This window comes from Plasmodium chabaudi (genome assembly GCF_900002335.3).
Source record: "Plasmodium chabaudi chabaudi strain AS genome assembly, chromosome: 13".
NCBI lineage: Eukaryota > Apicomplexa > Aconoidasida > Haemosporida > Plasmodiidae > Plasmodium > Plasmodium chabaudi.
The window spans coordinates 576,105-594,201 of NC_030113.2; the positions used below are offsets into that span (position 1 = coordinate 576,105).

The following is an 18,097-nucleotide window of genomic DNA, read 5'->3' on the forward strand; positions in this document are numbered from 1 at the left end:
GCACACTCAAGGAATTGTATTGATATATGGAATTAAAAAGTAGCAATTTTTTTTTGTGAAAATTTTGAAAAATTTTGAAAATTTTTGAAAACCATCAAAATGAATGAACAAAATGACACAATAAAATATTCTGATTTTCATTTGTCCAAATATGGTAATAAACGAGTCAGGATTAACAAAACGAATGATAATGTAAAGTATCTAGTTTCAAGATTTACAAATCATAGTGAAATCGATCGATTGACTCCGCCAGTCACATTTATAGTAAGAAAAAAAAAATACATGCATCCACTGTGCTTTATAATGCTTATGTATGACTATATGTAGTTTACCACTTCATTTACTGCTTCCCCTTTTGCAGTCGAAGGATGAGAACCCTGAAGAGGTACTCGACAATGAGAAAAACGATACGCCCAACTACTGGCTACTAAAAAACACATCCACAGATAAAACCAAAATAAATCACAAATCCTATGTATCTAAAAAATGTAATTTAAATACAGATGTATTCTTTGTTTTATGTGAAAATGAAGAATATTCAGAATTATATCCTGTTTCCAGTTGGCAAGTATTCGAACCAGATTTATCAGCAAAATCTTTAAATGCATATAATGCAGATATTACACAAGAAAAATTAAAAGCAGAAAAAAATAATAAAAGATTAGATGAAATAATTGAAAGATTAAAAAATAAAGAAGAAAGTATGAAAATAAATATAAAAACAAAAGATATGTCAAAAAAAAAAACACTTATAAATAATAGTCACACAAATAATGATAATTTATCTAATAATGTATCTGGTCATTCGAGTAAAAATTTCAAAAATTATTCCTCTTCTTCTGATGATGATTTAGGATTAAAAAGACAAGAAAAAAAACGATTAAAAAATTTATATAAATTAAAAAAAAGAGAAAATAAAGAAGAAATAGATTATGTTGATTCAGCATTATCTATAACAGAAATTAGAAAAAATAAATCAAGTTGGGATTATAATGATGATGGGAAAAGAAGTGATGATGAAGATTTGTATATGCAGGAATCTGCACAAGAATTTTTTGATGATGACGATGAAAATGAAGAATCAGATAATAACTCAGGAAATGAAGAATCTATATTAACATCCTATGGACAAGCTATGAAATCTTTATTAAAACAACAAATTAATGATGAAGAAGATGATGAATTAAATCAATACTCTGATGATGAAGATGACGAAGAAGAAGACGAAGATGATGAGGATGAGGAAGATGAAAATGATGAAGATACTAGTTCAATAATAAAAGATAAAAATAGTCTAAAAAAAAGAAATATAGATAATAAATCACAAATTTCTATTGATCATGCTAGAAATAAAGCAAACCAAATTAATAAGAAAAGAAAAAATACAAATCCTGGTGCCGAAAGAAACGATGAACATGATAGTGAAGAAGATGAAGAAGATGAAGAAGACGATGAAGATGATGAGGAAGAAGAAGATGACAATAATAGACCACGAAAAAGTATTAAAATCGAAACAAATGAAAAAAGTGAAACTAATAAAATTCATAATATCAATGAATATATAAAAGATAAAATTAGAAAAAATGAAATACAATTAAAAAAAGAAAATTGTGCTAAAATATTATTAAAAATTATTGAAAAAAATAATGGAAAAATGGATATATTAACTTTACTAGATGTTTTAAACATAAAAGAAAAAAATCAAAATTTTATACTCGTACAAAAATATATAAAAGAATTATGTATTATTAGTTCTCAAACAATAAATAACAAAAAAGTCAAAATGGTAGCCGTTAAACCAAAGTATCTATCGAAAAAATGATAAAACTATTTCGTGAATAGCCATATAATCATTTTTTTTGATATCCTTATTTTCTTATATTTTCATTTACATTGCTAAACTAATGCTTCGATCCATTATACACACAAGTCTTCATTTTACCGATACTATTAATAAGGAAAAATGGGACCATATATTTGTTTTGTTGTTTTTTATAAAATTTGCTCTATGATATAGACGAAGGAGCAATACATATACATGCAACTTACATGCGTGGATATCACTTTTTAATTATTATAATAACTTTATACAACTTAAGTTTAAACATTTTTGGTGATCTAATCTGTAGTTTTTCAAATATTGTATGGAGAACAGACAACTATCTATTCCCATCCTTATGAAAAGGAACATGTTCCTCACCATATATCGACACATTTATGAACTATAAAAGTTCAGGTGTAAATTACCTACATCCTTTACACTTATTTTACGGTTCAAAAATTTATCACCCTCCTTAATCTTAATTTATCATTTTAGGATGTAAATAAATATTTTGCCCAATATAACATATTTCATATTAATAAATAGGATATATAAACTTGTTTGCATTTATAAAATAAACACACATATTCTTATTATATGCATACGATAATTTTTATGGGATTTTATTTCCTCCTATTTGTATGCATAACATTACGCTCTTAAAACTTTTAACTGAAATATTCATATGCACATTTTTTGTAGAAACTTTTAAAAAATAATAAAATATTTTTGAAAAAATTGCATATTATTTTTTTATTTCATAATTTAGAAAATTACTATAATTTTTTTTAGAATATGTTTCATAATAAAATAATTATGTATGCTATATTTATTTTATTAGTATAACATTTTTATGGTAATAAATAAGTATATATACTATATTTATTTTATTCTTATTTTTTTTGAAAGATTAGCCCTTTCTTTAGTTCCCTTTTCCGCGCTTTATAACAAATATTTATTAAAAAGTTTATGTATACCCAGTAGCAGCTTAAATGGCAGCACGAGACCCAGGACCATATTTAAACCAAGTACCTTTAGGATTTCCTAGTTATAACAGAAATGTTTATAGAGATATTTTAGCAAGACGAGCTTTTATGGAATCCGAAGTAAATACTAGAGTTTATAAAAACATTTTCGAAAATTTGGGATTTAAAGGGCATATAAGAATAAACAATAAAGTAGGCATATTAAAAAATATATAATTTTTTAAATGAACTATATTTACACATGAATATTTCCTAAAATTATTATAGAGAATATTGCTAACGTCTATAATTTCACTACATATTTCATAACTCCAAATTTGATTTCTCTTATCGTGCTGAAATGATATGTATATGTACATACGTAGGTATGATGTCATTTTATTTTACACACATATTTTTACAAATGTATGTCACCCCTTTTTTATTAAAATTAGGTAGGAATTAATCGAATACGTATGAGGTGTATACAAGGAGGATATTCACGAGGAATTTATAAATTTACTAGGATGGCAAAAATGGCTTTTTTTCAAACAGCTAGAGAAGGGTGGTTAAAAAAATATGGTTATAGACCTGACTTGTTCAGATAAAAAACGTTCAATTTTTTTTTTTTTTCAATAAATTATGTATTTGGCTATATTAAAAAAAAACAAATACACACACAAACATTATATAATATTTGTTTATATTATGTATATGGGATATACAATTTTTGGTAACATATAATAAGTATACTACTTTTTCTACTTATTTATTATTTTTTTAAACTAATAATTTAAAAACATTAAACTTATATTATTAAAAAGTTATATTTTTTTGTAAATATGTAAAATATAATATTGTTTCAGAAAGTAAAGTCTTCTCATAACACAGCCATACTGTTGTAAATCGATTTATTTGTTCTTCTAAATATCACTTGTATAAATTATCACATTTATCGCACTCCTAAAAGAAATGATTTTTCGTTTTTCCATACATTATACATGCTATTAAGATTTTTTACGAAGTTTATTAAATTGGGCTTTGACATTAAGGTATCCAGCAATTCATTGTTATCTATTGTAATCATATTAAAAAATTGCGAAATAAATAAAAGCCAGCAATAATGTTAATATGTATTAAAATTATAAATTCCTATTTTTATCTTTTTTACAATCTCATAAAATATATTGCAGCATTAAGTCATAATGTCACGATAAAATAATATTGTCTTACATTTTAAAGGTATTGAATAGAAAATTGATAAAATGGAAAAACAAATCGAGTGAAAATAACAAATGGTGTCCTCCTTCAGTGGATGCGCATCATCACACAAAATACTATCTAGTATATTTAAAATTTCCTTCAATCTTTTTATATTCTATAAATTAAATACAAACAAGAGACATAATGATAAAATAATATAACAAAAATAAAAACCATAATATCTTTTATTAAATTATTATATAATATATTTTTTTGTTTTTCACATGTAGTACTAACAAAGTTGTGATTGTCTAATCCGAATGTTTTACATTTTTCCAAATTTTCGCTTTTTAGTTTTCTATAAGATAAAAAATAGTATTTAGTTTTTCCATTTAGTTTGCATACATATATAGTTCGGTATGTAAGCTTATATAATATTCCCTATATATACATATGCTTACCTTATTATATAAATATAATAGAGATAAAAAAAATTGTCTCGGTATATTTTTTTTGTAAAGTTATTGTAAATTTGTTCATCTTCCCACAGATAGTATATCTATAAATAAAGATTTAATTTAACTATATTTGTAAGAAGACATACGAAAGAAAATAAATGAATAATTAAATACAAATACACATTTATGATCAAGTATAAGTTCGTATTGTAAGCATATACCAGTATTGCCTTAAGCTCGCTGACGATTCCATAATACGTTTCATAGTTAACAGAGTCAAACAGATAAAGCTGAAATGATAAAATTTCAAAATGTATATATATTTTAGCATACTTAATGGTGACATTATTTGGACATATGTTTATTTTTTAAATGCATAATAATTTTTCTATATTAATTACATTTTTCATATAGTCGATAATATCTTCTCCATATAAAATATTTCCCTCTAATGTATTAAAAGCATATGGAAACCCTTTATAGTTGCTAATTGGATGAGTTTCCTCTACTAAATATACAAATGGACAATTTAAAACATTTTTTAAAAAAAATAATTGGACATTTATATAATCTATGAAAGTTTCACCAACATTTTTTATAGAACAATGATTATAATGAACAATCAACTTTTGAGGAACTAGAACCATATTCCCCTTCTCGTTATATAAATATGCATATATATTCAAAATTTTCACTATAAAATTTTTTAGCTTTTAAAATATTTAAAAAAAATATTTGTATAACATAACAACCATCGCTATATTTTGCATTATAAAAAAATTGTTTTTTTTAAATTATGTTTATTTTTTAATATTGTATTCATTAAAAAATATATGAAATAAAAATTAATGTAACAATATTTTTTTAATAATTTATTCTTTATTTAATAATTTATTTACCAATAAAAAAAATATTATCTCAATTATTCACAATATTATGCGGGCATTCAAATATGCCTACATAAATTTCTGGAAAATAAGCATGCGCCTATTACAACGTTTAAATTGAATAGAACAATTATAAATCTTAATAAAAAAATATAGACGATATTTTGAGTGCATTTATAATAAATCATATACTATTATTTTACATATGATTTCTCACAAACCCAAAGAAAATTTGAAACACAAATGTTAATCCTTCACACTATTTTGAAAAGAAAAATATGTATATTAAAAAAAAACATATATATCCCAATATTTTGTAAAAAATCTAAATTTTATAATTTAAGAATTGTTGTTATATATATAATATTGCTAAACCATTAGAGTGTTATACATTTAAAGGTTTTCAAAAATATCCAATAAAACCTTTATATCCTACATGAGTAAATTTTTACATAGAATTAAATAAAATTATTTTCATGGAAATACCTCATGATAGCAGAAATTGTTTACAAGCAGTATCATTCTATAATAACCGAACAAGAAATATAATCACATTTATAACATAATTTTTATAAATATGTTTTGTCTTATCTAAAAATATGATAGTTATTTCACCCCTCACATGCTAATATTTTTAAATGAATATAACCTGTCTTATAATTGATATATAGGCGCAACTAGCTTAACACCCCAATTTATAAAAATTTTTTCGATTTGTATTTTTTTATCAATATTTGTGCCTTTTCATATATGGAAAAAATATTTTTTGTTATGGTCATATTTATATGTATATGTTTATTTTCATAATTTTAGTTGGAAAATAAGAGAACAGGGAAAATATTTTATAAATATATAATTGTGTTAACTAATTTGGCTAGCTTTCTAAACATGTATTTTATGAACTTGAAATATTTTTCTTATACATATCTATAAAATAACGCATAATTTTATTATGAACAAGTCATGTAAAAAAATATAGGTAGCTTTTTCAAGCATATTTATAATAATATTTTATGCATGCATCATAAGTTTTTTTATGGCTATCTATAATTTCCCTCCTAATACACACAAAAAAAACTATTCAACCAAATATAAATAGCTTAATGTTCTTTTATATATTATAATTTTTTTTATGTACACATTTTAAAATAATCTTGGTTTATTATTAGTATTACACACACATATTTTTTACCCTATACATTAAAACAAATATACAAATTCAATTTTTATAAAATGATATATTTACTCTTTTAAAGGATGCTTATATAAATTTATTTTAAAGAATTATATGTTTTTAATTTTATATTTCTCTTTTATTGAAATACAAAATTGGTACATTCATACAATCCAAACATATTATTACCTATATGTATTTTTACAGCTTTTAATTAAAAATTTTTATAATTAAAATGAGTATATTTAGCAAGTCTACATGCTTAGCATGTAATTCATGTAAATGCTCTTGTGGTAAATACAAAATATAAATACTAATCGAATAGACATGAACACATTTTATATTATATGATAACCCAATTTATTTTTTGCACACATAGTTTTCTTATATTTTTCAGTGCAAGTTATTTTAACACTCATAATGCATGCAATGCTATTTTATGCATATTAAAATAGAGAAACATATATATCCATTTTTATCATCATTTTTTAGATCAAAACGGTGACATTAAAATTACTCAACGGACATATACTTACAATGAATTAGACGATCTTTGCACCAGGGAAGATACAACCACATTCCCTTGTATTCCAACTGAACGGATTATTTTAAAATCGGATGGAAGTTCTCAACTATACTACCATCAAATAGACAATGAGTTTTATGCAAAAAATATACTACATGATGTTCCTTTAATAAGTTATGCTCAAGGTCCATTTTTTGAGAAAATAAATTATGGAACTAATAAAAATTATAGTTTACCAACTTTAACATATGTAAGTGATCCAATATATATAAGACGAACACAAAAATGTGCTATATCAAAAATAGCTGATTGTGTATGCCCTCAAGAATGCAAATGTGATTAAATTAATATCTATACATTTTTCCATGGAATTAAATCTAATTAAGAGACATAAAAAAAAGCTTTAAATTTTCTTTATTCGATTTTTATAAAGAATATACAGTAAAATAAAAATATAACACTTGTTATATTTGTCTCTTATTTTTTATTTCATTCTATTATATATATTTTGTTAATTACATTCAATATTATATGAGGATTTTACTCATTTTTTTTTTTTTTACATTTTATTAATTTATTTGTACTAAAAAAAACAAACATATATAAAAAACTTTATTACTAATAATACAAACAATTAGCATATCCATGCAAAATATTATAAAATTATCATATGAAACACAAATAGACAATTTATTATATAAATAAGATATAGTCCAAATGATTATAATTATTTATTTGAGATTTTCAATTTTTCATTTCTTTATGCGCCGTTCAGTAAAGTTCCCTTTTTTAGCTGATACCCGCAACCCGATATGTCAAAATATTTTATCCTAAATAAAAAATAAATATATATGTTTAGCCCCAACATAAGAAATAACCACACCAAATAAGCACCCAAAATGTGTATATATGTACATATATATGCACATATTTATATCCTACTTGTCGTTGACTTGGTTTATAAAGGCGCAGCTTGTGCATTTGACCTTGCCATATTTTTCTCCAACCCATCCACATCCTATCAACAAAAAAAGGGAAGAAGCCAACACAAAGAGTTATATATATATATAAGCATGCTTGTTTTTAATTATTTACAAAATTAGAATTAATTATAATGGCTAGCTCAATCCGTTTTACATTTATGCAATTTAAAATAGACATGCACATAAAAAAATACCAGTAGATGGATTTCCGCAATCACAAAGTCTGCAATAAGTTCTATCGGTGTCATAATTCTCTCTCATTGCTTTATAAAATTTATTTTCACAACCTATTATGATATAAAAAATGGATATTTTGATTAATACGTATTTGTATTATATGGAGTTTAATAGACTTTTTTAAAAAACCTTCATTTGTGGGATAACAACATTTTTCGCATAGATCCGTTGTGCACATTTGGCAAAGCCCTACATTTATATGAACAATAAAAATTGTTAATATAAAGATAATGATTTTTCTCATTTTTATTATTAATTGATAAGGTATATATTTTTTTTAAAATGTCATATATATTTTTACAAAGGATATTTGTAGTATTATATTTAAATGAAAATTATGATAAATTGTGAATATTATTATTTTTTAAAATAAAGCTAAGTTCAAAAAAGATGTGTTGAAAAATATGACATGCATATGAGTAGTGCTAATTATTTTGTGAAAAAATAAAAATTGTATATTTTAGACAAAATCTTATTTCCTATTTTGTAAGTGTCGTATACAGAAATCCTATAAAACGATTGACATATGTATGTTTATTTATTAATTTTTCACTGTTCATTTAAATTGTCATTATTTTAAGTCAACAAAATTGCATTTTTTAGCTAAACAGTGTGCAAAATAAAGCGAGGGTTAAAACTGTTATAATTTTGTATGGCTATGTATATAAATAATTATTTTATAAGTTTATATATAAGCCTGTTTGATCTACATATTCAAGGGCCCATGTGAAAATAATTTCAAGCACGCCCTAATCTTTACAATCATGTTCTTCCAATTGAAAAACTCAAACATTAATGACAATAAAATATATAAATATTTAAAGGGAGAAATATTAATTTTACGATTTTCCCTTAAAGGCTAAATAGTTAGTAAAAATATTTATTAAAAACAAAAAATTAAAAAGACATATCTTATATCCTTTAAATTGTCACACATATTTTGATAAATACATATACACATGCATATGATATAGCCGGAATGCATAAACAAATATGTGTAAATATCATTCGCATTTCTGTTTGAAAGCATATTAGCTAATTAAAAAAAAAAAAAAAAAGTAAACGAATAAAATATTATGTAACGTTAAATATATAGTGTAAATTGCAAAATGCTGAAAACGATGTGCTCAATAACTCGACTCACTTTAGCCTGCTATGTCATCATTTAATGGCGATACCAAAAAAATAAAAATAAAAAAGTAAGTAAATAAGTAAATAAGTAAAGTAAGTAAAATGCGGATCCAGGCTAACACACAAAATAGGTCGTTCCCCTGCCAACATTAACATATCCGATTGTGCTAAAAGTAGTTTCCTACGTCATAACTGCTTCTTTTCCCACGTCATAGGTACTTCTTTTTCTGCGTCGCATTCCAGTAATTGACAAACTTTTCGAGGAGGTCTGACTTGACATTTACTAGCGCCCCCCCAGTTGGCTTCATTTGTCCCATTAAGTTTCTCAAGCAATGTACCAACTCGTCATTATTTGAAAAATCCATATCTCTGATCGAACTAGCTATATCTTTTTCACTTAGCCATATAACTTTTATTTTATTATATATATTAAAACATAAATATGTAATATGCATAAATGGATGTAAAACTGTATGAGGTGGTGTATATATTTGATTCAACTTTTTGTTAATACAATTTACATCATAAACAAATGTTATAAGATTACATTTATTTTTTAAAACGTTTTCGGAATTTAAAAATATTTCATTTTTCCATAATAAAATACATGACCCATTACTTTTCATGGCTTCAGGAAATATAACAACACTATGTATTTTTTTATTTTTAGCATATATATGTACTTGTTCAATATTTTTAAATAATCCATTTTTGTTTGGTATAGAAAATTGTAAAGATAACTTAATTAAATCAAAAAAAAATACAGGAGATAACGTCCCATTTTTATTTACAACCACAAACATCGGATTTAATCGAAAAGCTAAATATAAAATATCAACAAAGGAAGTAAAATTTGATAAAAATATATGACCATAATCATCATAAGTAAATGGGATCTGTTGCTTTGAGCATTTTATTTTAACTCTTTTATAATTAGCATATTGTTCTTCTAAATATATAAAACCCAAATGAAATAACAATAATCTACAATATATAGTCTGTATTATTTGATAAAAGAAATCCTTTATACATTGAAATACTAAAAATCTTAATAAATTATTTAAAAAAAACATAAAAGCTATAGTTAAACAAATAAAACAGGTTCTGCATATTACTAAAGGTAATAATAATAACTTCAATAATCTTTCATGAATACTTAATTTCTTATTAACCCATATTGGTAAAAATGGATTTATTCCTGTTGATGCATCTGAAAACTCTCTATATTTTTCCATATTTTCTTCTTATTATTATACATAATCTTTTGTTTATTAATTTATGTTTTTTTTTTATGGGGTTCGAAGAGGGTCATATTCTGTTTGCCTTCCTACTTGCCTATTATATTTTAATACCTTGAGATTTTCTTTTACAATTTTTGTTTTTCCCCCCTTAAACATATTTTATACCCAAAAATATTTACTTTGTAAAATAATACATTACTTATTTGTTCATATAATTAATTTAAATATATTTTTTTATTCATATTAATATTATTTATACTTTAATAATCCTTATTTGGTTGATAATTTTTTATATATTTCTCGTCCCTTAAAATTTTAATTTACCTACACAAAAAATTTGCTTGCTTTAATATTTTTTTTACAAGCACTAAATTTATATTTTCCTAATCACATATTTCAAGCTTGTAATTTTTTTTTATTTAAAAATATATGCATACGTATGGAATTATATTTTAGTTGGAAAAATACGGTTATATTTTAGATGGAAAAATATGGTTATATTTCTCTCATAAAAATAAACCTCCATATTATTCGATAAGCCATTGTTCGAATATGGCACGATAGTATACACACGGTATTTTACAAATTGTTGTATATAATTACTTATATACTAACCTCAATTCGCCTAAATAAATATTTATTAAAAACAAAGCAAAATTGTATATTCATATTTTATACCATTTCAAACGAAGTAAATGGAAAAGAAAGTTCATTCCCTTTATGATACAAATAGCATATCATTTTCACTGCATTTAAAAAAATAATTATAGATTGCTAGTCTGTTCACAAGATATAGGTACTAACAACTTTTTTACAAACTCATAAAATATGAATTATATTTTATACAACTCTTATAATTAAAAAATGGCATGTCAATTGATTTTCAAACCTTGCTATTTTTCAATAATTTATTATTTTTTTTTCTTTTCCATTGTTCTTTCACTATTTAAACTGTAATAAACGTTCGGAATAAAATATGTTGTTAAGACATTCTTTGTAAGCTCATGTTTTGTTACTATAAAAAAAGGGATATAAATCGAGCATAAAATTGTAAAGCAGTGTAAGGAATGTATAATTGGGAAATTCATTGGTACTACTAACTTAGTAAAGCTTATCAAAAGTATGTCAAATTTTTTATTTTGTGACTTTGCAAATAATGGGGCATGCACACATGCGTAGTGCCCTATGATCTACAAGGGCATACTATTTTTTATTTAAATTGTTAATAATATATAAGGCCGTAATTTTTGTTTTTATTTTATTAATTTTTTATCGCATGCCCAAAGGGATTAAACTGTTTCATTATTTTCTTCGTATCATAATCCTAAAAATAAAAAAAAATTACATTTTAAATCCTGAGAATGATTTGCAAATAATTTTATTTAATATTTTGGTTATTCCTTTTGGAAAATAAAAATTAAAATAAGAAAGAACGTGATACACACTTTATATAAAAACGAATTGAACTGTCTATTATTCAAAAATGAATAACGAAATGAAAATAGGAAAAGAGGAATTAATAAAATGGGTTAAGACAGTATTAAAGAAACCAAATTTTGAATTTAGTAATTTAAAGGATGGAGATATTTATTTAGAGCTTTTTGAATATATATGGCCACATGTTATGAAAAAATATAAAAGTTGTATTTATATTAATCCTATAAATGATATAAATAAAAAAAAAAATTGGAATTTAATAAAAACTATTTTAAATAATGTAAATATAGATATTAATTTTATTAATTATGATGAAATATGTAAAAATAATTTTATAGAATGTTATCAATCCTTAATTATATTATATTTTTTATATTTTCTTGTCAAAAATAAAGAATGTGATTTCATTTTAGCATATCCAATAAATAAAGAACTAACGAATTTTATGTCAAGTGAAAAACCATTGAACTGTTTAGTAAATTCAAAAAGTGTAAAACTTTCTGAATGTGTAATAAACAATTTGCACCACTCTCAATTAAATAACATGGTAGACACCCAAATGGATCATCTTTACACAAACCATATTAATTATATGAATAACTTTAATAATAACAAATCAGAAAAAACAATCTTAAATTCAAACATATTTACAAAGAATAATGAAATCCAAATTAGTAGTAACCCCATTTTTAACCCCGATTTTATGCACTCTCAAAAAAGTGAAATAGCAAAATCCTTTTATTCACAAGAGTTAAAAAAAATTGAAGATTATACAACTCAACAAAAAATAAAAGAAAAATTTGTAACAAGCATAGGTCATAATTATTCTACACATAAGTCTAAACAAAATAACCCATGCAATGATAATCTATTTTTTTATAATCCCTTAAAAAATTTTGAAAAGAGTAGCACCATATCGAATCTATCTAGCTCTAGTGAACAGACCGACGTCACACCAGAAAAAAGTGTAAACCATTCTGACCAGACGAAAGGCAGCTTATTAATGGAAAAAATATATTACAACGAAACAAAAGAAAACGAAAAAAAAATAACCCCTCTACACAATTTTAATGATATAGAACAAATTCCTAAAAGCAATTTTTTTAAATACTTTAATATTGGACAACATATTGAAGAGGGAAACAAAAATAGTAATTTGATTCTACAGAATCTAGAACCACCTTTCCCAGCATCTACCGAATCATCACCATTATCAAATTTGTCAAGGCTAGACAATCTGAAAAAAGGAAATAAACTTAACTTAGGATCTCACAAAATGAATAACACAAACCAATTTAGTAGCAAAATTGATGCTTCATCACAAACCAATCAAAATGGTATTTCAAATGTTTTATTAACTACAGATGAAATGAATAACCTTGAAGCTGTGTGGGCAAAAGGTAGCAACGATGGGGACAAAGTACAATCATATCATTTTATAGAGTACTTGAAAAGACAAATAAAAATATATAAAAAGGAATTAGATATAAAAACAAATGAATTAGAATTAACAAAAAAAATACATGAAAAAGAAATTAAAGATATTAAAGAAACACATAATGTTGATTTATTAAATTTAAAAGAAAAACATGATAACGAAATTTTATATTTAAAAAATCAAAATATAGAAAAAATAATTTCTATAAAAAAAAAATTCGAACATAAATTAAATAATATAGAGGATGATTTACTTCTAGATTTAGATGTTCTTATTTTTGAAAACCACAATATTATAGATTCGTCTGAGAATGCTAAAAAAAGTCTACCTAAGACACAAATTGCTAACCAATTAAATAAATTTCCTATCCATTCCAATGTAGATAACTTCTACTATATAGACAACCAATTTGAACAGAGTGATGAACTAACTAAAACTGATAATGACGAAAAAGATAATAATAATATGGGCTCGAAAAATTTACTTCTTAATTTTACAGGCAGTAGTGAGGACAGACAAAATGAAATAAAAGAATGTAATGACATTGTAAAGGTAAACAAAACTATTCAAATGTCTATTAAAAAAATAAAACATTTAGTTAGGGAAAAGAATAAAGAAAATAAAATAAATAATGAATATATAAATAATCAAATTGTGAATCTTAAAAATATGATAAAAAATTGTAATATAGAAAAAATAAAAAATTATAATAATATAAAACAAAATAAAGAAATCTTTCAAGAACTTTTAAATTATATCGAAGAAATACTAACAAAAAATGTTGATGCATTTTCTGATACAGATAAAGAAGAATCCTATTTAAAACAAATTAAAAATAGTATATATAATATAATAAAAAATAAAAAATATGATATCAAAAATGATGAAATATGTAAACTGCTAGATAAAAGCATTATCACACGTCTTATTATTCATATAATATTTTTTCTCGTTAAAGAACAGATAAAAACACAACACATAAAATTAAATATGATGAAAAGCATATCAGTAAATGAGTATGCACATGTTGAAACAAATATGGGCAAAAAAATAAAAGTATTTGAAACTGTAGAAGAACAGAAAGCTAATCTCAATTCTGAACAAATAAATATTCCAAATAGTAATACTACTACATTGCCAAGCAATGAAATAATTAAATATGAAAAGGAGATTGAAAAATATGAAAAAATAAAAAATTTAGAAAAAAAAACTAAAAAATTATTATCTATTAATGAATATTATAAAAAAAAGTTAGAGCACACTGAAATATGGAAAAAGTCCATCGAAAATTTTAAAAAAAAATTCGCTCATGAAAAAGAAGACAATGCTATAAAACCACCACAGGACGGAACTAAATCAAACGAAACTGACGAAACTGATAAAAACAATGCTGATAAATTGGATTCAGCAGAACGCCCCTTTGCAGAGTTCCCCAAATTTTATCTAAAAATATTCGAAGAGAAATATGAGAGTGATGCTGAATTGATGTTTCTTTTAAAGAAGTTAGATAGATGTGATAATGAGTCAGATGAACTTAATATTTTTGATAATAACACAACAGAGATATACAACAAAATTAATAATTTAGATGAAGAAACAAATGCAATAATTGATAGTGATATTTTTTTAAATAAAAACAAAATAGAGATAGACAAATTAAGTGAAACAGACAATATGAAAGTATTAGATTGGGAACAGAATGGTTCTGAAAAAATAAAAAAAAAGCTTACTTATTTATTTTGGAAAATGCTAGGAGATATATATAAATATAGAAATATTATTGAAGAGGCATTTAATTATGTTAATAATTTAAACATAAAGTTTAATCATTATATTTTAGAAAATGCGGAACGATTTAAAACATCAAAAAATGATTTTGAAAGTTTTAAACAAAAAAATATTAATTTATACTTATCCGATAAATATAAATTAAGAAAAAAAATTGCTATAGAAAAATTAAATGCAAATTTATATAAAGACAAATATGTAGATTTATTAAACAAATGGCAAGCTGAAAGAAAAAAATATATCTTCCTTATTAACAGTTGTCATGAAAATGAAAGTGTAAAATATAAATACACTATTAACCAATTGAAGGATGTCTATTTTAATTTAAAAAAATATCAAATAAGAGAAAAAAAATGGAACCAACTAGCTAAATTGCTGGCGACCCAAATTAATGCACCCTCCATTCAGATCGAGCACATGATTAAAGATGTCTGGGTCGAAATGATGGCCACAGCCAGTTCGGAAAATGAGCCAGGGAATGAAACAGAAAATGGGATCGCTAATGAATCAAACTGTGCACTTATCAAAAAGCAAACTAATTCCAATCCTTCCCACCACACAGAGACAGAACAAGATGAAACCAACAACGACACGTATTTGCTTTCCCTACTTGAAAATACAACACAAAAAGGAGACTTACTAAAAGATACAGAGACGCCAAAAAAGGATAAAGTAAAAACAACAAAATTAGTTGCATTGTCTGGAAAAGTAACAAATAAAAATAATAACAAAACAAATAAACAAAAACATAATTCTAATCAAATAAGTACGAACAAAACTAATATAATAAATAAAAAAAAATCATTTTTTAAAGTAAATAATTATAATGAACAATTGAATTTTTATAAATATGACTTTAATACTTGTCTACAAAATATTAAAAATAATAAGATGTATGATTTATCTTCGGAAAGTGAAGAAGATAGCTTAGGCATATGTAGCGACATAAAGCTAGCTAATATAGAACATTGCTTAAATAATGTTTCACAAAATGACCATTTGAATATTTATAGTAATGAACGTAATATAAGCAAAACAATTTATGAATCAAGTGATTTGACGAATTTGAGTAATGAAAAAGAAGGAGGTGGAAATATAATTTTTATGTTAAGCAAAATGGCAAAGGAGTCTTGTATTATGTTTCAAAATATTTTAAATATAAAAGAAGGTGAGTTAAAAGAGAAAGAAGAAAAGATTGTAAATTTAGAACAACAAATTTTAGAATTGAAACAGAAAAATAGTCATGACTGTAACAATTTCCAACGTTTAGAAGATGAACAACAAAATTGTGAAGATCAACTTAGCTTGTTAAGAAATACTATAAAAAATTTAAATAATCAAATTCTACTTTTAAATAAAGAAAAATTATATTTACAAATTAATTACCTAGAAAAACAAAAAGAATTAGAAATTTTAATAACAAAATATAAAAATATTTTTACCCAGATCAAGCAAAATATTCAAAACTATCCCCTCGTTTTATATTTATTAGAAGTATTAGATGAAACAAGCAGTTTGAAAAGTCAGACAAATAACGTCAATCCTCAAAAAGTCGATGATGATGTAGATAAAGGGAATGCACAGTTTTCTTTCCAAGCAGACATAACAAATTCGAAGACCTTAGTTAACTTTTCCAATTTTACAAGTCCTATTTTTGATGAACAAACTGGACATCTCCCCAATTCGAGTCTAAACCCGGATCCCTACAATTATTAATTCCAAAAAATGTATGAACAACCTGTATAGAAACCGTTCGAAATATACACTTCATTTTTTGCATCTATTTTGTGATGCCTGTACATATGCATGTGCTCAAACCGTCAGTACAACAAAAGAATGATTCAGCATGATCAATTTTTTTATAATTTTATTTTAACAGACTTTTTGGCGGACTTTAAAAATTTGTTATAAATAAAGTTAAGTTTGATATTTTAAAAATGTAATAAAAATGAATATTAAAATATGAGTGAAAGTAAAAATAAAACTGCACAAATAAACATAAAATATATAGATGCATATAAATTTATGTTTTTTCAAAATTAAAATGAAAATATGCAATTCTAATGATTATTTAATTATTCATAAAATAAAAAAAAATGATAAATTAAAAATAAATGTGCGTCTATATTATCTAAGACTATTATATTCATGCAACATATATTTTTACTAACCTTTTATATAACAAAAAATTTGAATATATATTATTTACGTATACAAAAAAATTGTATTTTACAAATACTTTTGATTAACATTTATAATGATATGCTATACAAACTTACATAAAAATATCTTTAAAACGAGTGTATTACAAAAAAATTATATGAATATAATAATTATTTATATAAAATAATTTAACATATATGTATAGCATATTTGTATACGATTAATAAAATGAATAAGAAATAAAATTAATTGCATTATTTCATATATCTATGATATGATTCTTTCTTTAAAATCGCATATGATGATGCATCTTCAAAAAAAACGAAATAAATTCTGTATCTATATACTTCTGCTTTGCATAAGTTTTAACTTGTAGGTTCTATTTTGTTTTTTATTTTCCTTTATTGGAAAACCCTCTTTAATAAAATTTACGATGCATTCGTTTCGGCAAAGTATTATGAGCTTTGCATTTTTAAAACAAATGACTAGATGACTAATGCTATATTGTATTCACAAACTATATTGTTAACCCGTTTATATTTATCATATAAACAGCTATTTATATATTAAAAAAATATGGAAACATCGATTATTTGCGCAGTTTTTATCACTATCTTTTGGGCTTATAACGTGTATGAGGTAAA

The 18,097-nt window shown here is 23.7% G+C and overlaps 7 protein-coding genes across 7 annotated transcripts; 4 read left to right on the forward strand and 3 right to left on the reverse strand.

Annotated features, from left to right (window-relative positions):
• Nucleotides 1-99: 99 nt before the first annotated feature.
• Nucleotides 100-1,822, forward strand: PCHAS_1314300 (conserved protein, unknown function; the record flags this gene model as incomplete). Its single annotated transcript, XM_016799145.1, has 2 exons — nucleotides 100-264; nucleotides 362-1,822. The coding sequence occupies 2 exons, from the start codon at nucleotides 100-102 to the stop codon at nucleotides 1,820-1,822; spliced, it is 1,626 nt and encodes a 541-aa protein (XP_016654478.1).
• A 992-nt stretch (nucleotides 1,823-2,814) lies between these two features.
• PCHAS_1314400 (mitochondrial ribosomal protein S14 precursor, putative) lies at nucleotides 2,815-3,395 on the forward strand (the record flags this gene model as incomplete). Its single annotated transcript, XM_733155.2, has 2 exons — nucleotides 2,815-3,000; nucleotides 3,243-3,395. The coding sequence occupies 2 exons, from the start codon at nucleotides 2,815-2,817 to the stop codon at nucleotides 3,393-3,395; spliced, it is 339 nt and encodes a 112-aa protein (XP_738248.2).
• Nucleotides 3,396-3,739: 344 nt separating this feature from the next.
• On the reverse strand, nucleotides 3,740-5,095 carry PCHAS_1314500 (conserved Plasmodium protein, unknown function; the record flags this gene model as incomplete). Its single annotated transcript, XM_016799146.1, has 6 exons — nucleotides 3,740-3,861; nucleotides 4,021-4,165; nucleotides 4,288-4,348; nucleotides 4,452-4,549; nucleotides 4,670-4,738; nucleotides 4,850-5,095. The coding sequence occupies 6 exons, from the start codon at nucleotides 5,093-5,095 to the stop codon at nucleotides 3,740-3,742; spliced, it is 741 nt and encodes a 246-aa protein (XP_016654479.1).
• Nucleotides 5,096-6,744: 1,649 nt separating this feature from the next.
• On the forward strand, nucleotides 6,745-7,378 carry PCHAS_1314600 (inner membrane complex protein, putative; the record flags this gene model as incomplete). Its single annotated transcript, XM_016799147.1, has 2 exons — nucleotides 6,745-6,802; nucleotides 7,002-7,378. 2 exons carry the CDS (start codon nucleotides 6,745-6,747, stop codon nucleotides 7,376-7,378), a joined length of 435 nt encoding a protein of 144 aa, XP_016654480.1.
• A 417-nt stretch (nucleotides 7,379-7,795) lies between these two features.
• Nucleotides 7,796-8,499, reverse strand: PCHAS_1314700 (conserved protein, unknown function; the record flags this gene model as incomplete). The annotated part of the gene is made up of 4 exons (XM_016799148.1): nucleotides 7,796-7,865; nucleotides 7,978-8,053; nucleotides 8,213-8,305; nucleotides 8,385-8,499. 4 exons carry the CDS (start codon nucleotides 8,497-8,499, stop codon nucleotides 7,796-7,798), a joined length of 354 nt encoding a protein of 117 aa, XP_016654481.1.
• A 1,096-nt stretch (nucleotides 8,500-9,595) lies between these two features.
• On the reverse strand, nucleotides 9,596-10,621 carry PCHAS_1314800 (conserved protein, unknown function; the record flags this gene model as incomplete). The annotated part of the gene is made up of 1 exon (XM_738925.2): nucleotides 9,596-10,621. The coding sequence occupies one exon, from the start codon at nucleotides 10,619-10,621 to the stop codon at nucleotides 9,596-9,598; it is 1,026 nt and encodes a 341-aa protein (XP_744018.2).
• A 1,489-nt stretch (nucleotides 10,622-12,110) lies between these two features.
• PCHAS_1314900 (calponin homology domain-containing protein, putative) lies at nucleotides 12,111-17,006 on the forward strand (the record flags this gene model as incomplete). The annotated part of the gene is made up of 1 exon (XM_733623.2): nucleotides 12,111-17,006. One exon carries the CDS (start codon nucleotides 12,111-12,113, stop codon nucleotides 17,004-17,006), a length of 4,896 nt encoding a protein of 1,631 aa, XP_738716.2.
• Between the last annotated feature and the right edge of the window lie 1,091 nt (nucleotides 17,007-18,097).